Below are 24,064 nucleotides of genomic sequence, written 5' to 3' on the forward strand. Positions count from 1 at the left end.
AATGAATCGTGAACAGAAGGAATGGAATGACAATTGGTTCAGCAGTGGAAGCAACTGGTTCAAACAACTGCGCAAAACAATGAATAAATATAAATAATGAGGAAGGAATGTTGTGGGTGAAGGTTCGTGTCGATGTGCGTCTGTGGACACGTGGGACAACGGAGGGAATGAACAGCACGTTGGTGGACCTGGAGGTACCTGCTGATTATCCGGCCATGGGAAGTGAGGACAATGATGATGACGACGATCCTCTCAGCGGTTAACATACCTTATATGGAGTCCTGTTCATTTCATCCATTATCGCTCATCATATAACAGATTAAAAGTGTGTGTGTTTATGTTTGTGTGTGTGTGTGTGTGTGTGTGTGTGTGTGTGTGTGTGTGTGTGTGTGTGTGTGTGTGTGTGTGTGTGTGTGTATATGTGTTTGTGTATGTGGGTATGTGTGTGTGTGTGTGTGTGTGTGTGTGTGTGTGTGTGTGTGTGTGTGTGTGTGTGTGTGTGTGTGTGTGTGTGTGTGTGTGTGTGTGTGTATATATATGTTTGTGTGTGTGTGTGTGTGTGTGTGTATATATGTTTGTGTGTGTGTGTGTGTGTATATATATGTTTGTGTGTGTGTGTGTGTGTGTATATATATGTTTGTGTGTGTGTGTGTGTGTGTGTGTATATATGTTTGTGTGTGTGTGTGTGTATATATGTTTGTGTGTGTGTGTGTGTGTGTGTGTATATATATGTTTGTGTGTGTGTGTGTGTGTGTATATATGTTTGTGCGTGTGTGTGTGTGTGTGTGTGTATATATGTTTGTGTGTGTGTGTGTGTGTATATATGTTTGTGTGTGTGTGTGTGTGTGTGTGTGTGTGTGTGTGTGTGTGTGTATATGTTTGCGTGTGTGTGTGTGTATATATATATGTTTGCGTGTGTGTGTGTGTATATATATATATATGTGTGTGTGTGTGTGTGTGTGTGTGTGTGTGTGTATATATTGTTGTGGTTGACCAAATTCGCAAACCACCATTCAGGTCCCTTAGGTGAGATATCTCGGTAAGTATATGTGTAGTTAGGCCCAAACCCGTTGTCTAGTGGGAATACATGTCATTTATGCGTGCTGCGACTCTTCAGGATAGCCGTTTTTCTTTTACTATCTTTAATTTGGACCAACCGCCATTGTTACAACCACAACATCAACCACCCACCGCGGCGCCGCTTCACGTCACACCTCGCAACCGTCGCATCGCCACCGTTCTTGCGCCGCTTGTGGGTACCGGTGTTGGACTCGTGCAGGGCGCGCGCCGAACAGCGTGTACAAAACCACGGATTTTCCACTTCAAAAACGGATCAAAAACGACACACGCCCACTTTTGTTCCGTCCAATCGGTGAGCGAGGGGCGATTTGGCCCCGCCCCCAGGGCGTTGGAGGGCGATCTATATATGCTAATTTATGGATCAAAAAGCATTCACGCCCACTTTTTCTCGGGCCAATGGGGAGCGAGGTGAAAGGTCGAAGGGAGGGGGTCAAAGATGAGAGAGCGAAGCCACGGGGCTGATATAAGCGAGTTATATATGTTTGTCAGTCAAGTGGACAAGAGTTAAGACTTCGCGGGCGGTGGAGTTGGGAAGAAGAAGCAAGAAGGAGTTGGTCGTCGTCGTGTGCGTTGGAGTCGGAGCAAAAGGGGACGGAGCTGTGGAGAGGCGGCGAGGGCAGACGAGGGGGTGCTCGCGTCGTGCAGGGAGCTGCACACCAGGGAGGCCGACGGCGCGACCTGGCCGAGGTGGAGACGCTCGTCGCGGGACTCGAGGCAGAGTGGAAATCCTCTATACCCCGAGCATCAGCAACCCCCTCCTGTTTCCCCCCCCGCGCTGAGATAGTGCGACCAAGGGGGCCCCTTTTCCCACCCCCTACCAGACACTGTCCGCGAGGCCCGCGGAGTTGAGGCACCATCGCCGCTCCGCGTCTCATCACCAGACGGGTAGGCCCGACCCGGTCTCGGCCTCAGGCCCGCCTCATCTTTGAGGGTGTTCTTTTCCTTGGTTTTGGGTATGTGTTGTCGGCGCCGTCTGTGAAGTAGAATTGTATAAGTGTTGCCGTGTGCTCGCATAATCGGTATTAGATCTGCATTGTCGCATTTGCTTTTTGTGTAAAATTGCATTGTGTTTCTCTTCCTTTCTATGTGCTTTTGGTGGAATTGAATATGTGTGCTTTCCGTTCGTCGCGAATAAATGTGCTTTGTGTTGAACTGTTTCCCGCTTCGCTTTGTCATTTCTTTCATTGAATCCTCATCTTGCTTCACGTAAAGGGTTGGTAGTGGGCTGAATACGCCCGATAATTAATCGAACCGTCGAGGTCGACGAATAACACCGCTCGGTTATCCCGATAGTACGGAACGGGTCGCTTAAGTGGCCCGTGTCCGAAGTCGACCTGCGGCGAGGTGCGATCGCCCGGTCTACCCTCCGTGTGGGTACTTAGGTAGGTCGAATTTGGCGAGCAACCCTATCCCACGCGGGGGCTGATTGGCTCGATCGCGGTGAGACCGAAAGGTCCACCCGTGACTGGTTCCCGGCGTTAGTCCGAGAGGGTCACGACTGGATTGTCCGTCCGGTGGGCGACGTGCCGCGATTCGAGTTACGTGGCCGTCAGCACGCCGGCGGGCGCGAATCCGTAACAATGTGTGTGTGTGTGTGTGTGTGTGTGTGTGTGTGTGTGTGTGTGTGTGTGTGTGTGTGTGTGTGTGTGTGTGTGTGTGTGTGTGTGTGTGTGTGTGTGTGTGTGTGTGTGTGTGTGTGTGTGTGTGTGTGTGTGAGAGAGAGAGATTGGTTGTCATCTCCATGTGTGGGTTTAAGAAGGTGTAACAGAGCCCTCCCAGGTATCGAAGTATCCACCTCCGTGTTGTCTTCCATTGCTAGTTCGACCACATTACTAGTGCTAGAACATATACAACACCAAATGAACTTCACAGAAATATTCATATAGAAAAAAACTATTAAACAAGAAATTAAAGAAATTCAAGAGAAAACTGGCAGGGAAGAGAGTGGATGAAATCAGGGTGTTGTGGGGGTGGGAGTGGGGGTGGGAGTGGGGGTGGGATATCTTAATGTATATACAGTAATGTTACACTGCAACGAGAAAATCTTAATTGCAGCAATTTTTCAGGTTGCTCAATTTATCCAGACTTCCAATAAAAAAAAGTTTTTTTATTATTAAAAGGCAACATTCATTTATTTAAAGACGACTCGATGTTCTTTGGCTTGATTTTGAGTAACTTAACCTGTTTGACTGGATTTACCATCCAGGTACATTCCCTTGCTATTTGCATATTTGTTAAATTCCGAACATCGATTCATTCTTGTGTGGTTCCGGATTTGAAGAGACACAAATGGACAAAGTTCCCATCTCGAAGTAAGTTTAGTACAAATGTCCAGTAAATTAATACTGTTTATGGATCATACATTTATCACAAATGGTGTGTGTGTGTGTGTGTGTGTGTGTGTGTGTGTGTGTGTGTGTGTGTGTGTGTGTGTGTGTGTGTGTGTGTGTGTGTGTGTGTGTGTGTGTGTCATAATGGTTTGTGAGTGCTGAGTCTGAGAGGTCAGTAGTTCAAATCCCCGCTGAGTCATACCAAAGGCTTTAAAAATGGTCCATGCTGCTTCCTTGCTTGACTCGAAGCATTTAAAAGGACAAGAACATGGACAAACAATGCTGTGAAGGCAATGGCAAACCACCCAGTATAACCCTTGCCAAGACTGCTTCGACATCACCAACACTCTGGAAAGAGTTATATATTTATATATATATTTATATATATATATATATATATATATATATATATATATATATATATATATATATATATATATATATATATATATATATATATATATATATATATATATATATATATATTTCGTCTTTTGGTGAGCCTGGTGTTGGCGCAGTGGTTAGGGCCTTGGGATCCAAAAGGTCCTGAGTTCAAGCCCTGTTGGTCAACTGAATTAATACACCAGGGGGTTGACTCAGCCTGTCATCCTTCCGAGGTCGGCGAAATGAGTACCAGTGTACTGGGCCGGTGTATACCCCGGTTAAAATAGGTGTACCATTATCCCTGTGTCGTAAGAGGCGACCAGGGTTGCGTCAGGAAGGGCATCCGGCGTAAAACATGTGCCAAATCACTATGCGGATCATATGGGTGATCTGCTGTGGCGACCCCTAATGGGAACAGCCGAAAGAAGAAGAAGAAGATATTTCGTCTTTTGGCTGCTTCCGTTAGGGGTCGCCACAGCGGATCATCCGTTATGATCCGCATACTGATTTGGCATAGGTTTTACGCCGGATGCCCTTCCTGACGCAACCCTGGTCGCCTCTTACGACACAGGGATAAGGATTGGGTTTCGCCATGATTCTGGGCTGCCCTACACCCTCTCGTAGCGCAGCCCAGCGCAGAGCCTCCGTCCTCAAGCGATCCTCCAACCCAAGCCTCCGAGTAGCCGGATTACAGGCGCACACCACTACGCCCGGTATATATATATATATATATATATATATATATATATATATATATATATATATATATATATATATATATATATATATATATATATATATATATATATATATATATATATATATATATATATATATATATATATACATACATATATTGTTACGGTTGTGGAAATTCACAGAACACCATTCAGGCTTCCCAGCGATCAGTTATGTCAATAAATGTGTGTTCAGATTGGATTTCCCCACCGATGTCGAAAGGGCTGTGATCTTTGAGGTAGTATTATTCTTTTGCTATCTTTATTTTGGAACAACCGCATCTCAACAACAACAACCGCATCTCAACAACAACAACCGCATCTCAACAACCACACCATCCCCACCACGACATCTCCTCACCATCTCCTCAACAACATCTCCACAAACGAACAACATCGCCTCACCTTCATCTCCATTGCTCCGCCATCTTTTCGCCAGCCACGGCGAATCCTAACGAGCGGCACTTCCGCCAAACACGACGGCTGCCTCGTTGGGGTGACAGCCGGTGATTTCTGCCACATCCGCTTTCCACGGTCGGTGATCTCTGCCACGTCCGCTTTCTCTGCATTTTGCGACGAGATCAGATCAAAATACCAAAAGGGGCGGAGCCAGCGGAGGGTGAAGGGTGAGAGGTGAAAGATCAAACCTCATCCACGGACCCCATAAAAAGGCGTGCTGAATGCCAAGCAGTCAGTCTGCGTTCGCCGTGGAGTTCGTCTGAAGTCTGTGAGGAGTCAGTCTGGAGTCGGGGTGGAGAGCACCAAGGTTCGAGTCCAGTGGAGAGCAGTCGGGGTCGTCAAAGCGCAGCGGAGCCTGGAGTGCAGCCAAGCCGGCAGTACCGTGCGGAACTGTGGGTCAGTGGACACAGCCAGAGAGAAGTCGCCAGCCGGCCCCGAGATGGTCCGAGCAATGCTGAGGAGCGGGCGGGCTTTTAAAAGAGCATGAACTCATAAAAGAGCAAGGCCCATTCGTTCCTCTAAGGCGTCGTCAGCTGGGGCCAATCCACCAGGCCACACGGTGGGGCCTGGACCAACCGAGCTGCCGTGTTTACGGCGAAACATCGAGGGTCGCCCAGCGAGTCACCACGAGGGTCGCAGGTAACCAGCACGGCCTCTTGGAGCTCTTACGGTCTCCACAGCTCTGCGAACATTAAAGGCCTACGGGTCCTATTCTGCCCTTTCCTTTCCTGGGGTTTTCTTTGTATGAAAGTTGTGGCGCCGTGTCCGCTAAGTAGAACTGTTAAGAGCATGTAAATAATAAATAGACAAACGGCTGTAGGTCTTTGTTTACTCCTGTCTTGTCCCTACCCCCATCCATTGCATTGCATTCGTGTTTGGAATACCTGCATTGCTTCATTGACTGCATGAGTGCATATGTGTGACAAATAAATGTCATTGTTTGAATGTTCACCTGCTCATTGCGTCCCCTTCCTCCATTGAGCTGCTGTAATTACGTATGGAATATTAGCTGGTTTTTTAATAGCCGATAAAGTAATTGGATCCGACAGGGCTTGGCGATATACAACCGCTCGGCAAATCGCAAACGGAACGAGCTGCTTAAGAACGGCTCGTTTTCGTGCAGGCTCCGTTAAGGTGTAAATCCCCGGCATTTCTGTCTGTGCGCATACTTAGGTAAATTGACAATTCGGCGATCGGACCCTGTCGCGCGTGGACAGAAGAGTTGGCTGATTTACGGTGTGGTTAAAACACACACCCGTAGCTGGATTTCGGCGTTGATCCGAAAGCTGCGAAGAGGATTGCCCGTCCGGTGGGCGCGCAGCCGCGATTAGTTAAAAGCGGTCGCTCGCACGCCGAACGGGTGGAAACCACAACAACATACAGTATGTATACTGTCCATGTGAATTCAGGTGAAAGCTATGATCCCTTATTGATTGCACCTGTTAAATCCACTTCTATCAGTGTAGATGAAGGGGAGGAGATGGGTTAAAGAAGGATTGTTAAGCCTTGAGACAATCAAGACATGGATTGTTTATGTGTGCCATTCAGAGGGTGAATGGGAAAGACAAAACATTTAAGTGCCTTTGAACGGGGTATGGTAGTGCGTGCCAGGCACAGCGGTTTGAGTGTGTCAAGAACCGCAACGCTGCTGGGTTTTTCATGCTCAATAGTTTCCTTTGTGTATCAAGAATGGTCCACCACCCAGAGGACATCCAGCCAACGGCAGGCTAGTGGTCGAAAATGGCTCATTGATGAAAGATGCCAAATGAAGCTGACACAAATTGTGCAGAGTAATAGATGTATGTATGTATGTATGTATGTATGTGTATATGTGTTGTTCGTCTTTCGGCTGCTCCCGTTAGGGGTCGCCACAGCGGATCATCCGTTATGATCCGCATACTGATTTGGCATAGGTTTTACGCCAGATGCCCTTCCTGACGCAACACTGGTCGCCTCTTACGACACGCAGGGATATGGTCTACCTATTCTAACCGGGGCACACACCGGGGAATCTTCACAAAACATACAGTATTACTCCATCACTCCCAGATAAAACCTAGGCAATGTACAAGCAACATACCAACTCAAGGCCTGAACACGGAGGTGTTATAATAAATCTGTGCAAAACAATGTAAAATTTAATAACAGGCACACCTGTAAACACGATAGTAATTAAATTTGTGTTGTTGATAACTAATCACTACAACCTTCACATACGATCTTCACAATACATATTACTCGATCACTCCTGGGAACAAACCTCAGCAGTGTATAAGCACAAGACCCGATTGACGCCTGAAGACCAATTATCTGTTTTTTTCCGGAGTCAAATTTTTTTAATCCGAACATAGCCCTCGACCTTCCTCTGGATGAAAGAGGAGGCCGTGCAACGTTTGGTCGCATTGGTTCCCGCAGGGTCCAAATGCATAAACGAACAAACAAACAAACTTTTGCCTTTATATATGAGATATTTCAATACGTGTCCTTCAAAGTGTTATGAATATATAATATGATTCTGTCACCGTTCTTCTTGTGTATTCTCTGTAGGAGGAAAAATTTCGCCAGAAACCATGCTGCAAACTTGACACCAATATGTAAAGAAGGCTTCTTAACGATGACAAAGAATGTACGGTAAATAAACACAGAATACATCAATCAATGTACGCTTTCCTCATAACTATAATGTATGATCACTCACTGGCACAGAAGTATAATTAATTTTGTGGTTAGCTCACCATTGTGTAAATTGTTTGATCTTGCATTGTGTTTTGCACAAAGTATGTCGATGGAAATAATACACTGTCGTTTTTGCAAAATACTATGCATACTACATTGTGAATGTCATCATAGTTTGCAGACAACGTGAAGCCAGATAGATGTCTCTATTGCTTGTACTTGTATCTCGTTTAAATTGTGTTTGAAAATTACTTTACTTGTCTAAATTTTTGTCTTCACATACTTTGTGTTTTAAATACGATGGCACAGTAAATTTACTATTCCTACCTTCACTCTCTCACGCTGACTCAATCTGTGGTTGTGCGAAATATTGCATTCCACGATGTGCGGTGATGATTATAATCCAGGCCTTTTTGCATTTATATCTGACACATTTATTTGTGCTGTAAAAATTTTTTATCAACGTCATAAGAACGGCGTATAGCACTTGCTTGGACAGCACACAGATCAGAGATTATGCTGAAACATAACACAGTTACTTAAAAATTACATCTAAAAAATGGGCCTCATTGGAGTTGCTACATTTGCGAATCAGCATATTATTCATGACTGCATGCAATGTGTCTTGAGCAATAGCGTGGATGGTTGCAGTGATGTCTGCCTTCAATTCTTCGATACGTGCAGGTGAATTCTCGTCTCTAGGTCATGGAGTTCCATCATTCAAAACTTCCAGGCATCACCAGGAACACTGGGGAAGGGGGGGGGAGGGGAATTAGCTATGCCCTTATTGCTTCATTGGTCTATATTTGTGTTTTTCATTTTTTTTCTTTTCGCTCAGAAGTCAGAAGTATTGGTTTCGTCTGGACTGCGACACATTGTGGCGTTTTGCCAGTGACAAAGTGAGTCCATTGCCCCTCAACCCCTTGCTCACTCACCCCTTTTCCACCATCCTCTGTTGCACTAGATATTGGAATGTTTGCATTGTTATGAGCTGCACGTACAAATGGCAAGGAGTGCAAAGGTTTTAAGATTGTTTACACTCATTTCCCTGTTTAATTTAACCGCATCGCTTGCAATTCTACTTTCTTATTCAAACTTCTACCATTCGTGTAAACGTTTTTTAATTAATTAATTATTAAATAATGAAATCCTTCTAAAACCCATCCTGACAGTTTTGTAATAAGCCAACGGCATTTATTTTTAAAATAAAATTCTGCAAAAAGGAGGCATGGGGCAATAACCAGCAAGGGAATAAACTAACAGGAAAGGAAGAGAGAGAGAAAAGGAGAGGAAACACTGAAATCAAGACTGAAATTATGCCCTAACCCCCTCCCTGCTTCCCTTCCACCACACCCTCCTTGATTCCTCCACTACCCACCCCATCTTTATTTCCTTCAATCCCCATCCCCTCCTTGATTCTTTCACTTCCCACATCCTGCCTCCTTCCCCTACACCCTGCCTCCTCTTTGCTTCCCCCTGCATCCCGGCCCCTCTCTTCTTCCCCTACGTCGCCGCCCCTCTCTTCTTTCCCTGTGTGCCGGCACTTCTTTTCTCCCCCTGCATTACGGCACCTTTCTTCTTTCTCCCCCTGCAACCCAGCCACTATTCTCCCTCCCCCCCAAATGTCCCATCCCTTCTCTTCTAACCCTGCATCAATGTGTCCTGGCCCTTCTCGTTTTCCCCCTTTGTCCCAGTCCCAGCCCCTTTCTTCCCCCTCCTGTGTCCAGGTCTCTCTTCTTTTTTTTGTAAAGGGGATTTTTTTCAAATTAATGACCAGCATTTTAAAATTACATTTTCCTGAAAACTCCCAGGTGAATTTTTATGGCCAAATCTGAGATGGTCCAACAACAAAATGCCCCTTTTCTGGTTCAGTTGGCATAGAATAGGAAAACACCCAAAAGGAAAATATTCTCGGTTTAGTCTTTATCTAAACTGTTAATCTAGGTATTTTGAAGGCCAGCGAGGTTGTTGTTGTTGTTGTTCGTCTTTCGGCTACTCCCGTTAGGGGTCGCCACAGCAGATCATCCGTTATGATCCGCATACTGATTTGGCATAGGTTTTACACCAGATGCCCTTCCTGACGCAACCTTAGTCGCCTCTTACGACATAGGGATAAGGATTGGGTTTCACCATGATTCCGGGCTGCCTTACACCCTCTCATAGCACGGCCCAGAGCAGAGCACCCGTCCTCAAGCGATCCTCCAACCCAAGCCTCCATGTAGCCAGATTGCAGGCGCACGCCACGACGCCTGGTATTGAAGGCCATCGAGGTATCCTCACTTATTAAATGGATCAGCTTGAAGACCATTGAGTACTTAATTTTTCTGTTTCTTGGCATTGCCATTATCTCTGCATCTCCAGCACTACATGACCTCCTCCTGGTTTAAAAAAAAATTTAAACTCTCTTCATTCTTTAATTAATCATTTATCCAATCTAATTATGCCTTTTATGTTAATATTTGAAAATTTAATTACTCATGCCCCCTTAACTATTAAACCGTAATTGTAAGACTTTATATGGATTGTTTATACATTTGCGTCCCGGCCTGGGACGCGCTGCTCCGGCGCATGCTCCCATACCTGACCTGACCTGGCATGGATTATCACTTGCATTCCAAGGCTTATTATGTCCCAAGGCTTATTGAAGCAGGAAGAGGCCACGAGGCCCATAAAGCCTGTTATTGATGGTTCTGAGCTGGCTGTATGTGCAAATTTACCAGTTTCTGGATATATTAAGTATATCAATTAAGAAGAGTGTAAAGCACGTGAATAAAGTCTTGACTAATTTGCTGTTATAAAAGTAATCCCACAAGCACCAGATAACTTTGTTTTTCTTTCAGGCAAAGATATCCAATTGCTTTTACTTTCTGTCGCACATCTTAAATGCCACTCCTCGTCCACCTCGAGCAGATGTTCAGCTATTCATGAAAGAACAGAACTGCATTCTTCAGGCGGAATCTGATGGTAAGGCAGGAAGGATGATGGACAGTCGTGTATTAAAGATAAGTTTGGCAACAAAATTCATCATTAAGTACCTGGAAACTTTCAAACAATCAACTGCAAAAAACTTCAAGTGGGAAGGATGACTTTGTAGATTGGTTATAAGAGTGATATATTGTTATGAATCTTGAAGCCATGATCATTCAACATTCAGCTCCCCATAGCTCAGTTATTTTGATAAGTAAATGTGGAGAGATAGCCCCCTTTCTCCTAGTCTAATGGGAATTAAATGTTCATACACTGCGGAGATATTTTGATAGTCAGGGTTTTCTTTTACATTTTTACACTTATAACAACAACAACACGCCTTCACCTCGCTTCCTCAACCCGACGTCATAGCGCCCGCGGTGGGCGGAGTTCAAGGAGGGACCTTGCGGTGGCTCTCGACCAATCAGGGGGATGCGAGCAAGGTTGCCGTGAGTCGGCCAAAGCCCACACAGAACCATGTTACTCTCCTTGTTTGAGGGGCGATCCGCCGCGACGGCCGTCACGCCCCCCCCCCCCCGGTCTAATCATCGGACTTGGCGCCTTTTCGGCCAATCACGGGGGCGACGAGCGAATCACGCGATGCAACCGTCCAATCAAGAGGCGAGTGGCCGGGGAAGAAGCCCCTCCCGAGAAAGAGCGGTTGTCAGGACGAGCGTGAGGATAATTTGCGTCCAGTCTGCGAGAGTTTTTTGCATCCTGAGTTGGGTTGAGTGCGCGTCTCAGTCTGGTCCGCGTCCGACTGCATTACACGCATCCGAGGCGTCTCGTCTGGCACCTGACAGCGAGCAACCATTTTCCATCGAGGGAGATCGCCTCAACTCGCCTCCGCTGGATACGGCTGCCCTGGTCCGTGCTTTTGGCGACTGGAGCTCCGGGAATTTGTGGACGTCCAGCCGCGTGCCCATAGCCAAGTAGCCAGCTGTCCTGACTCCCAGCCAAACCATCCTCCTCGGCTGGAGGGCCGAATAAAGACCATTGGGGTCCGTTTCTTTTGGGTGTGCGTCTGTGTGTGGGCCCATCTATAAGTTGGAATTGTTAAGTGCTTTTTGCTGTACATGATTGCATTGCTTAGTCGGTTTAACTCTGCTCTTCTGTGTTCCCCTCCTACACGATTGTAAATAAATACCCCTATTGTTGAATGTTTCAGCTCATCCTCGTCCTTTCCTTCATTAGTTTAGCACGGTGCATGTCGGGAGAATTAAAAAGGCCGTTGCTGCCGTAGTCGTGCATTTGGACCGACGAGACCTCGGTAACCATCCGCTCGCGTTACCCACGGGTCGAGCACGGTTACGGCTCGTCCCGTTCGAGCTCCGTCGAGGGTGTGAATTCCTCGGTAGCTCGCCACGTCAGCCTCTAGGTATTTTGAAGTTTGGCAAATAACCCTGTACCACGCGGTTGAATTATTGACGATTCACGGTCCTGTAAGGGACCTGTACCTTCGGAGTTATCGGAAAGGTACGATCTAGATTCCGGGTGTTCGGTGGAGCCGACTCTACTGCTCCATCTAGCGGTCGTGCTCGTCGCCGATACCCGGCCCACAATAAGATTTCATAATCTTTCTAAGGCAGTAATAGGAGTTTCCACAGTGTTCCCTGACATCCCAACCACTCTGTTCTACCTGAATCATGACATTACCTTTGACAAACTATTCTTGCTTTTTGATATTATCTTTTAATTCCATGGATGTTTTGTGTTGTTTTACAAACAAGCTGTGTGCTTCAAGTGTATGCGCTCGCTGTAACCCCAGATGAGCGCGATGCATGGGTGAAAGCTATTCTAACTGCGAAGCAGAATCTGACCGATGAACAGAGCTTTCAGCATGCTACTAGTGGAAAGCAGATAAAATACAGATTTCTGGACATCCAGAAAAGTTCCGCAAATCTTCAGGGTCAGTACTATGCAGCGGTTTTTGGTCAGCGTCTCTGGATACACAAGAATGAGCAGGTATGAAAATATATACTTGCAATGCATTGATATACCAAGCAGGCCTGGTACATTCAACATGTGATACATTCATACCAAGCATTATATAAAGCTTATTACAGATTGATAAATGTACTGCAAGATTGTTCCATGCTTGTGTCTTGACTCAAATAACCCAGAGTATAGCCGGGAATCTATTCTGGGGTATATTCTGCGATCACCAGCCTAAATGAGGCATATTATGAAGGAGTTTCAGACTTTAAACCGGTTGTGCAATTTTCTGAGGGTCAATACATCTTGTTTTTCCATGTGACATCCCTGTAATGAAATGCCCTGTATTATTAAAGACACTAGCAGGAGCTACCCAGCGCTGCCTGGCTGGGGAGCTTTTCCCAGCGGTGGTTTTGGGATATGTTGGACATTGAAAAGCTATGGAGTTATTAGCCTCATGATGGTTATCTTTTGCCTGTGGCTTGTTGGCAGCACTGCCTGACCCCACATCCAAATATACACTATATAGCGGCCTTTAGTGGCCTCAGAACAGATGTCATGGCCAACATGCGGTAGATTAAAACCTTGCCTCGATTCTGAAGTTCCACACCCAAAATTTGGGGTCTCTACGTGCTACTGTTCGGCCATGAAAGATTGACGTTCAGTACAAACGCACAAACAAACACATGACCACTTGAAAATATTTCCAAGATTGGTGCTGTAAGAGAATATTCAGGTAGAGTGGGGCAACTTAGCATAACAACTGTGCATTTTGTGAGGAAAGCACCAATTTGCCACACTAGTAGCCTATCATATTATGAACAGATTTGGATATTGGACCATCTCAAAATTTTTGATGGCAGTGGAAAATGGCTGCCACGGCCATCAGTGGCTGAATTTGAAATGGTCCAATATCCAAATCTGTTTATAATATGATAGGCTACTAGTGTGTCAAATTTGGTGCTTTCCTCACAAAATGCACAATTGTTATGCTATATTTATCTAAGTTTCCTCACTAGTACATTCATTCCCAACTGTTTATCAGTTTTCAATGCGATGTCACTAACCCTTAAACAATGTACCAAATGCTGGTAGATATCAGATGTTAGAATAATTACACAATTCCTCATTCAGAGCAAGGGGAGGTTCAGTGCAGGTGATTGTATTCTGTCGAGTCTGCCCCTCAGGTGTTATTTCAAGGTGTTCCAAAGTGGTTTGATTGCGTTTAAGGCTGGGTTCTTGGCTGGCTCATGAAGATTTTCCACTTCGTTGGTCTGAACCTATTATTCCTAATTGAGACCACAATAGTAGAAGATGAGCTGTCATGCTGGTAAAAGTAAGGGCCCTCACCATAGCATTAAATCAAAGCAGTGGTCGTGCGGTGTTGTCCGAAATATCACAATAACACACCATTGTAAATCAGACCCTGCTTTGTATTGTTGGAAAAGATGAGCATTCATGGGTGGAGAGGGTTCTAGTTTGGGTTTGACTGTTCCAGTACTGTTTGTAATGTACTTTGTCTATTATTCAATGTTATTCATTCAAATGCTGTGTGAGCTTCTTAATCTTTTGTTTTACATCTACAGGATGTTACAGCAGGTAAAGGTGTGTGCTCTGTTGACCTTCGAGGGGCCAAGGTGCTCACAATTTCTGGGAAAAATGGCCTCCTTGAGTTGAAGACACCAGATATTTGTTTTAGGTAGGAAACAAAAAAAGTGCAGCAACGGAATACCAGGGTTATAACTCCTTGTGTTTTCATCACATTATTCCGAGCTTGATATTTAGAAGTTAATTCTTTCATCTGCATTGGTAGAAGCTATAATATTGCAGCTTTCAATGCAATGTCCAATTATTTTGCTAAAATGAAGTTTAAAAAGTTGGCCTCCATTGAAATAGCTTTGATTTGTTGCCCCTTTACTCTGTTCTTGGAACATGTTGTGATGGAACAAAGGTAAGTTGTAACATAACAGGTAAATGTTGAAAGAATGACTCTCTCTCTCAATCTCTCTCTCTCTCTCTCTCTCTCTCTCTCTCTCTCTCTCTCTCTCTCTCTCTCTCTCTCTCTCTCTCTCTCTCTCTCTCTCTCTCTCTCTCTCTCTCTCTCTCTCTATCTCTATCTCTATCTCTATCTCTATCTCACTCTCTCTCTCTATCTCTATCTCTATCTCTATCTCTATCTCTATCTCTATCTCTCTCTCAATCTCTCTCTCTCTCAATCTCTCTCTCTCTCAATCTCTCTCTCTCTCAATCTCTCTCTCTCTCAATCTCTCTCTCTCTTTCTCTCTCTCTCTCTCTCTCTCTCTCTGATAGAAGCATTCTGATGAGAGTCATACTAAGGTTAACCTGTTTAGCTTTTGTCATTCTCAAGTGCTTGACAAAGTACTTTATAAACCCAAAAGAGATTGTCAACAATTTCTCCTGATTTCAAAGGGTACAAGCTGCACTGTATTCTCCTAATATGAATGTACAGGAAAAGATGGAACATCTAAGGCAACTTTAACTGTTTTTTTGTTTTTTTCAAGAGAAGTACCTGGTATTGGACATACACTACATGACAAAAAGTATATGGACACCTGCTCGTCCAACATCTCATTCCAAAATCATGGGCATCAACATGGAGTTGGTCCCACCTTTGCTGATATAACAGCCTCCACTCTTCTGGGAAGGCTTTCCACAAGATATTGGAACATTGATGTTGGATTTGCTTCCATTCAGCTGCAAGAACATGAGTGAGGTCGGGCACTGATGTTGGGCGATTCGTTCTGGCTCGCAGTCGGCATTCCAATTCATCCCAAAGGTGTTCGATAGGTTTGAGGTCAGGGCTCTGAGCAGGCCGGTCAAGTTCTTCCACACCGATCTCAACAAACCATTTCTGTATGGACCTCGCTTTGTGTATGGGGGTATTGTCATGCTGAAACAGGAAAGGGCCTTCCCCAAACTGTTACCACAAAGTTGGAAGCACAGAATCGTCTAGAATGTCATTGTATGCTGTAGCGTTAAGATTTCCCTTCACTGGAATTATGAGGCATCGCCTGAACCATGAAAAATAGCCCCAGAACATTATTCATCCTCCACCAAACTTTACAGTTGACACTATGCATTCGGGTAGGTCGTGTTCTCCTGGCATACACCAAATCCAGATTTGTCCATCGTACTGCCAGATAGTGAAGCGTGATTCATCACTCCAGAGAACGCATTTACACTGCTCCAGAGTCCAATTGCGGTGAGCTTTACACCACTCCAGCCAATGATTGGCATTGCACATGGTGATATTAGGCTTGTGTGCGGCTGCTCAGCCATGGAAACCCATTTCATAAAGCTCTCGATGAACAGTGCTTGTGCTGACATTGCTTGCAGTCACTTTGGAACTCGGTAGTGAGTGTTGCAACCGACGACAGACCATTTTTTCTCACTGCGCACTTCAGCACTCGGCGGTCCCATTCCGTGAGCTTGTGTGGCCTCCACCACTTCACGGTTGTACTGTTGTTGCTCCGAGACATTTCCACTTCACAATAACAGCACTTGCAGTTGACCCGGGCAGCTCCAGCAGGGCAGAAATTTGATGAACTGACTTGTTGGAAAGGAGACATCCTATGACGGTGCCATGTTGAGAGTCACTGAGCTCTTCAGTATGGCCTATTCTTCTGTCAATGTTTGTCTATGGAGATTGCATGGCTGTGTGCTTGATTTTATACAACTGTCAGCAATGGATGTGGCTGAAATAGCCAAATCCACAAATTAGAAGGGGTGTCCGCATACTTTTGCCCATGTAGTGTATCTGGTAAACCACAGTTATCCTAACATTGATGCTACTCCGAGACGCCAGGGCAGATCAACACCAAAGATTCAGGGTATGCTCAGAGGGTCCCTACTTAGGTTTTCCGTGAAATATTTATTCAAAAAAATTATAGAAAACTTTTATTCTGGATTTGTTTTTTTCTTCGGATTTTCATTGGTGTTATTATTATTTGGACTATTTTCTATTGTGGCAGACCAGTGGGCCGAGAAGGGCACTCTTGCCCAGAGGGCAGGTGTACCCACGAGTAATCTGTATATTAAAGTAGCTGGATTTCTCCGTCCGTTCATCCCTCTGTCTGTCACGCTCTTTTTGCTGTCATTGTGGTGTTACCATGAGAGCTAGGCTAGGCGTCTAGGGACGTGCCCATTATCCCAGCATTCAGCACTCAACCCGTCCCATGACTTCGCTGACAGCAGTTGAACACCATAACCAATATATCTGACTATCTGACATTCGTAGGCAACAGGCTGAGTGCCAGCTGCTAGGTGTCCGGATGACGGATTTAGTTAAATGGCGGTGTACTAAGATGGTGTTACGTCTGGGACGTCATTATGGCATTACATCTAGCGCTAGGCTGGGTTTTTACGGCGGTATATTATTCATGCTTCAATGAGAATTAATGTTGCAATTTGTCTGAGCTGCTGTCATCATCAATCATGACAAAAATCAAGAATTCAATGATTTTGCTAAAATGTGGAGGTAGTTGACTAGTCTATGGAAGAGAGGATGGTTTTCTTCCTTCTTTATGAGATTAAATAACAATGGATATCTTCCAAACAGATGATAGGCAACTGGTGGTGAAAATCTCATTGAAGAGCAAGGGCAAAGGTGGAATAAATTCAGCAGAGCTGGGTTTTGATACTATCAAGTCCAACTATAGATGAATGGATGAGATGAACAGGAGCCTTTCTATTTTGCGAGGGGATGAATTCATATTGGAAAGGGTGTACTTTGAGGGTGAGTAGGAAAGGGGGGAGTAAGGAAGGTATGGATTGAAGAGTTGAGCCTGTTAGAAAATAAAAGAGTTTCGGCCTTAAATATTGTCATGAGTCCTGCACATTATTGATCTGTTATTGTTGAGCAAGGGAAGACGATGTTCCAATAATGTAGATGATGGAAGCACAAAATCAATTACACTTGTGGCAGCTGCTAAACTAGGCAGAGCTGCAGGAAGTGTGTCCTCGGTCAATTTAGATTTCTCAGACAATAAAAGCTGAAAATAAGAACTTCAACCTTCAACTCAAACAAATTTAGCAAGAACCGACATTTCAATATTTATTGATGAAAATGTCGAATGGTAACATAGGACTGAGAAAGGAAGTGATTAACTCTTGTATTTCAGATCTTGGAATTAATGACAACTCCTCATATACCTTGTGTGATGTGGAATGCTGTGTGACCGACCAAAATTTACAACGTTTAAAGCAAATATCATTTTTAGATCCTCGTGGAGGATCTCTCAGTATTACTCACGTTGTTGTTCTTGTGGACTATTTTGTTTCACAACCTACAGTTTTCATCGAAACCTCCTGAAACTTGGCATATATATGTAAAAATACCCTGCGCAGACAGTGACCATCTCCGATTTTGAAAATTCCTCCTCGTAAAAAAGTTATGACGTCAAAATATCTCCGCTAATGGAAATCGCCTAAAAAATTATCTCAAACTACGCAAGCTTTTTGAATGCTGTTTGCGTGAATCGAACAGGGCATTATCAGAGATGAATTACTGCACATATGATACATCATTATGACGTCATATCAATATTTATGACGTCATTCCTATTTTTTGACATTTTTTGTTTCACAACCCAGAGTTTTCATCGGATCTTCGTGAAACTTGCCATGTATATGTAGAAAGCCCACGCGCAGGCAGTAACCATCTCCGATTTTGGAAATTCTTCCGAGAAATAAAGTTGATGTCATAATATCGCCGCTAATGGAAATCGCCTCCACCATTATCTCCGAAACTAGGCAAGCTGTTTGAATTTTGTTTGCGGGAATCAAGCCGGGCATTAGCACAGATAATTTATCGCAAACCTGATACATCACAATGACGTCATATTCGTTTTTATGACGTCATCATGAAGAAGACGAGGATCTTAGCTCATTCGAGCTTGTTACCTCTAATGTGAAGCTGAATTCAGGGTTAAGAAATTGGTTTACTTTGTCTGTCTGTCTACAGACATCAATCTGTGATTGAGGAACAACTTCATTTCAATCAAAATGTTATATTGTAAACACTGCAGAACAGGAATCGAACACGAACCTGCAGCTTAGCAGGACTTTGGCTCTGAATTTGACAAATCGTGCAGAACCTTGTCCTGAGCGCACATGCGCGGAGACAAATGAGGTCATTTTGTTTTAGTTTGTCTTTCTGGCAGTTAAACAAAATTGAAGGTCATACCAAACAGGAAACTTACTGTTTTTAAGGATGTCATAAAGGACACAAAAACAGGCATGAAGAACTTATTTTTTTCAATTAGATCGGACCAACCGTATCATAAATGGCCATAACTTGGGATACACCTGGGAAACATACTCAGGTCTCCAGCGTCAATTGTGACGTCATATCAAACGAAGAAGAAGAAGAATTGTGCCGCCCCCTCTCTCTCACTCCCCCCTAGTCTCGCCCCTCTCTCTCGCCCCCACTCTCACCCCCCTCTCTCGCCCCCTCCTCTCTCTCCCCAGCAATATTCCTGGCAAGTAACATTCAGATCGGACCGTCAATCGTGCAAAAAAAAATAGTAATAATAAATAAATTAATTAACATTAATTGTGACGTCATTCGTGACGTCATAGCACCATGTCTTGTCATTGGTTGACAGATAAATGGCCGTAACTTGGGAACCGCTCGTCCGATTGATATCAGACCTCGAAATGCACATCCGCGGGGCCCGTTAATATTCCTGGCAAGTTACAATCCGATCGGACCGGCGGTCGTCGAGAAACTGCGGTCGCAGACAGACAGACAGACAGACACACACACAGATTGCTGGAATTATAGTTAGATATAGATTGTGCTCGGAAACACAAAGCAAGAGTTTAAGAGACCCCTCCCATGTCCTTTTTCTCTCAAGACTGCATGTGGTCAATTTTCCCTAAACTCCTCCAGCTTTTAAATGTTCTAATTTTGTAGCCAATATGATGAATCCATTGCTAAATCACAAAGATTGCGCACTTAAAGACTATGCACGTTAAAGGATGCCGCTTGCATCATATCCTCTGATAGACACAACTGTGTGGCCAAAATGTTCGGGTGAATCCAAGCCTTTGTGTCGAGTTACTGTCGGTTGTGCCTTTGTATGTACAGAATTCACAACTGTGATGAACCTCAAAAGCAAAACAGCAATGAATTTTTTTTGTATATGTATATAGTCCAGGTTCGTGCAAGAGCTAGAACACAGAATGGATCAGGATGCAACAGAACAACAGGAACAATAGAAAGATGGGGGAAACACCAATTGCGGGGTTGAGGCAAAAATTTACTCAGAGGCTTGGACAAATAAGGGATGTGGGGAAGAATAAGGGGGAGTGCAGGATGCACTGGGAAGACAAGATACCTTCTACGTGAGAGGCATGTAATTTCCATGTAAGAGGCATTTACCCTAATTGTGAGAGGCACATCCCTCACATGCAAATCGAGTTAATATGACATCGCAGTAGTTGTAAGCACGAAGATGGCCTCATCAGTCTGTCTCTGTCTCTGTCTCTGTCTCTATCTCATTGATCTACAGAGTGGATGGTGGTGGGCTCTTGAAAGAGGAGTCCAAAGAAGGCCCTCTGGGCCAATTACTTTGAGCAGCTGTATGAGGCTGACCTACCAGCTGTTGAGTTGGATGTCAGGGGTGTAACTTTCTCCATTGCTGACCCTCCAATCAACTGTGGTCCACCTTCATTTCTGGAAACACATGCTGCGCTGAACCATTTGAAATGGGGTAAAGCTCCTGGGATCTGTGGCATCCATGCTGAACTTCTCAAGGCTGGTGGAAATGCTGCACTCATGACGTTGCATGCAGTTCTGTGCTCCGCCTGGAACACAGGCATCATCCCAACTGACTAGAAGAGGGGCGATGTTGTCCCTCTCTGGAAAGGGAAGGGTGATCGCCAAGACTGCAACAGCGACTGAGGGGTGACGCTGCTCTCAGTGCCGAGCAAGGTCTTTGTTCGGATAATTCTTGATAGGGTTCACCACCATCTGTTTGAGCACCAGTGGCCAGAGCAGTCAGGCTTTACACAATTGACCGGATCTTTGCTCTTCGGGTCCTCACAGAATGCAGGTGAGAGTTTTGGCAGGGGCTGCTCACAGCCTATGTTGATCTCCGCAAAGCATTCAATTCAGTGAATAAGGTGTTCATGGGGTACCACCAATAATGATCAATCTGATTTCTGAACTATACTCTGGTACTGAAAGTGCTGCGAGTCGTGGTGGTTCCATCTGCGACTTATTTCCAGTTGTTACTGGAGTTCATCAGGGGTGTACAGCCCCCCACACTTTTCATCACTTGCATGGACTGGAGTCTGGGGAGGATGTCGGAGAGATGAAGCTGCGGTGCATCGTTTGGGAATGTTAAGATCTCTGATCTTGATTTCACAGATGATGCAGTCATCTTTGCGAAGACTCTGGATATCCTTTTGGGTGCGCTCGATGTGCTGAATGAGGAGTTGGAGCCACTGTGATTTCGGATTTCCTTGGTCAAAGCTAAGATCCAGGCTTTCAGTGACATCTTGGATGCTGCTATCTTGTATGTTCCTGTTTGTGGTGAGGATGTTGAGATCACAGAGAGATTTACATACCCTGGCAGTGATATTTATGTCTCCACATGTTGTGAGCCAGAGGTCACTAGACGTCTGGGTCGGGCCTGGGGAGTCATGGATTCACTGCATCATTGGGTGTCGTGCTGTGTCGGTACCTGTGCAGGAGGACAAAAGTCTGAGTCTTCAGGTCCTTGGTGCTTCCAGTCTTGCTCTATAGGTGTGAGACTTGGACACTGACCAGGGATCTGAGGTGGAGACTTAATTCCTTCAGTACCAGGTCTCTTCGGAGAATCCTTGGCTATCACTGGTCGGATTTTGTGTCCAACGAACGGTTGCCGAGAGAAACTCAAATGAGATTTGTTACCTGCATAATCCGTGAGCGTCAGCTGTGGCTGTATGGACATGTGGTTCATTTTCCTGATGCTGATCCTGCTCACCAGATTTTCTCAGCGAGGGAGCCTCATGAGTGGAGAAGGCCAATGGGCCAAACACGTGCCCCCACGGAGATGGGGATAGGCCAGATATCTGCCTGGGGGGTGGCCAGATGGAGGCCCCTGGAGGCCCCAGCGGAAAGTGGACGCAGCGATGCGCTGCTCCGGCACATGCTCCCATACCTGACCTTACCTCACTTCCTCATCCTCTTACCCTCCACCACTTTTTCTTCAAATTTTAAGCTGCAAGTTAACCTCAAATCTTCCTTCCCCTTGATTGTCATTTGTCAAATTGCCTCAACGGGTCCAGCCAGTCATCATGTACTTCTCTCCCATCCTTCAAAATTATAGCTCACCACCACCTTGTGTTCCAGTTTCATATAACGTTTCATGAGCTTTTCTATTCCTTTAACTAACCCTCTCTGCATTTTGCTTTACATATTGACTCTGGCATTGTTTATCTGCATGTCTCTTGTGTACCTACTTCCTGTTGCCCCAATATCTTTATGTCTGCTCTCCATCCACTGTGGTTTAGGTCTTGCTGGAAATAATTAAATTGCATCATAAATCGGCTTAAAATTGCATGAATTATACCTGTTGTTCTTGCATAAGCATATATTAAAACAAAATTCAAATCTGTCACTTTATTTTCACCTACCCCTAGCTTTGCTGCCAACTCCTCAGACTCCATTTCAGAATGGCGTCAACTCCTAGAAAATTCTATTTCTGGGACAAGGACAATGAACGATATTCTCCAGAAAGTGTGGTCTGCATGCCCAGGGAATGACAAATGTGCAGACTGTGGTTCTTGCAATCCCGATTGGGCTTCTCTTAACTTGGCTGTCCTTCTGTGTGAGCAATGCGCAGGTATGAACTCGATGTAATCAATGATATAATATAACACTTGTGAGCTTCATGATTTGTGGTTGTGAGAAATGTGTGTGAAAACAGCTGATGTCACAGTATTTTTCCCAATTAGGGGGAGGTAGCTGGCACTACTGGATTTGATAAGGCAGGAGGAAGCCCCTTGGTCTTCGCACCTGAAGAATACGACATCTGTCATACTAGTGCATGCCCGTACATGCCCGTACGTGTGTGGCCGTACATGCAAAAAAAAAAAACTTTCAAACCGCTTGCCAGAAACAACAACCACACAGGCTGTTCCTTCGCTCTCGCATGCCCGTACATGTGTGGCCGTACGTGCAAAAAATATAAAAACAACCACACAGGCCGTTCCTTCGTTCTCGTAAACGACGACTGGATCGGGGCATTGTGTTTATCTATAAATGCGCATAAGAAATCGAGAAATTATTCGAATACAGTAAGTCATCACTATCCGGAAGCGGTGCGTGCCCGTACGGAATGTTCACATGCATTCCACGAATTATCGCTTGCATTGAAGTAACAACTGCTGTGATACTTACACACACACAGAGTTAATTAAAATCAAGTTTACCTCCCTGTCTTTGCTAGTCATGGCATTTGCTGCCATTGACCATTGTCACTCCTGAAAATGCGCATAAGAAATCGAGAAATTATTAGAATACACGAAGTCATCACTTTCCGGAAGTCCGTACGTTGTAATCCGTAATGGGGAACGCGGCTGAGATTCTCTTCCCCATCGGCCACGCCCACGCAGCAACGTGTCTTGTCATTGGTTTGGTAAATAAATGGCCATAACTTGGGAAGCACTTGTCCAATTAATATCAAACCTTGAAAAGGCACATCCTCAGGTCCCCAGCAATATAGCTGGCAAGTTTCAATCAGATCGGACCAGCGGTTGTCGAGAAACAGCAGTCACACACACACACACACACACACACACACACACACACACACACACACACACACACACAGATTGCTGGAATTATAGAAAGATAAAACACAATGTGTGTTTGTGTATTTGTTTGTGTGATGTCTGTCCCCCTTCAAAAGGATGATTTAAGAAGAATTTTAAAGGCCAATGTTTCAACACGACTGTGTGTTCACTACATTCTATTGTTTTTCAGGATTAAAAAAAAAACTCGAAAAATATTCTCCATTGAAGAGTAATTATGTCTTTTCTTTTTGAAATGTAGACGGTGACTAGCAACCAGGCTCAATGGCGGTGCGCAGAAGCGTTTAAAATATAACCACAAATACAAGGTCCAGGGAGGGGAAATTCGCTGCACGTGATGTGAAACGTACGCAGAGTAAAACAAGCGTTCATTTACATGCGTGCGATGTCTAATAAATAAAGAAGATATAAGCACACCTGACGCTAGGCCGAGGCTTCAGGGTTTGGCATGCTCACGAGGCTGTACCCTCAAAATGGAACATTCCAGAAGATAAAGAAAATAGGGTAGCATTTGTACACGTAGTGTTTTAAAATAATGCTTTTTCTTGCTGCAAATCATCATCTCTTCTAGTCTCTGAATATTTTGAATAAAATAATTCAAACCTTTCATTTTTGATGGGGATTTATATGAGGTTTCTTTAAAAAAAAAAAAAATTATTGATGATTCCATTG

At 44.6% G+C, this 24,064-nt stretch overlaps 1 protein-coding gene across 4 annotated transcripts in view; it reads left to right on the forward strand.

Annotated features, from left to right (window-relative positions):
- Nucleotides 1-24,064, forward strand: part of LOC147011657 (arf-GAP with Rho-GAP domain, ANK repeat and PH domain-containing protein 1-like) — a 97,450-nt gene that overhangs the window by 57,959 nt on the left and 15,427 nt on the right. Inside the window, exons 1-7 of one of the 4 annotated variants that reach the window (XM_085857541.1) lie at nucleotides 34-194; nucleotides 7,538-7,621; nucleotides 8,505-8,565; nucleotides 10,507-10,630; nucleotides 12,402-12,598; nucleotides 14,155-14,267; nucleotides 22,220-22,422. In XM_085857541.1, coding sequence (XP_085713667.1) covers nucleotides 7,605-7,621; nucleotides 8,505-8,565; nucleotides 10,507-10,630; nucleotides 12,402-12,598; nucleotides 14,155-14,267; nucleotides 22,220-22,422 — 715 coding nt within the window. In that variant the 5' untranslated portion in view covers nucleotides 34-194; nucleotides 7,538-7,604. Of the gene's footprint in view, nucleotides 1-33; nucleotides 195-3,268; nucleotides 3,393-7,537; nucleotides 7,622-8,504; nucleotides 8,566-10,506; nucleotides 10,631-12,401; nucleotides 12,599-14,154; nucleotides 14,268-22,219; nucleotides 22,423-24,064 lie in introns of those variants that run through there. The other 3 variants (XM_085857539.1, XM_085857540.1, XM_085857542.1) reach the window with 3 other exon arrangements.

Source organism: Eptatretus burgeri, chromosome 15, assembly GCF_056783735.1.
Source record: "Eptatretus burgeri isolate ZD-2024b chromosome 15, Ebu_testis_v1, whole genome shotgun sequence".
Taxonomy (NCBI): domain Eukaryota; kingdom Metazoa; phylum Chordata; class Myxini; order Myxiniformes; family Myxinidae; genus Eptatretus; species Eptatretus burgeri.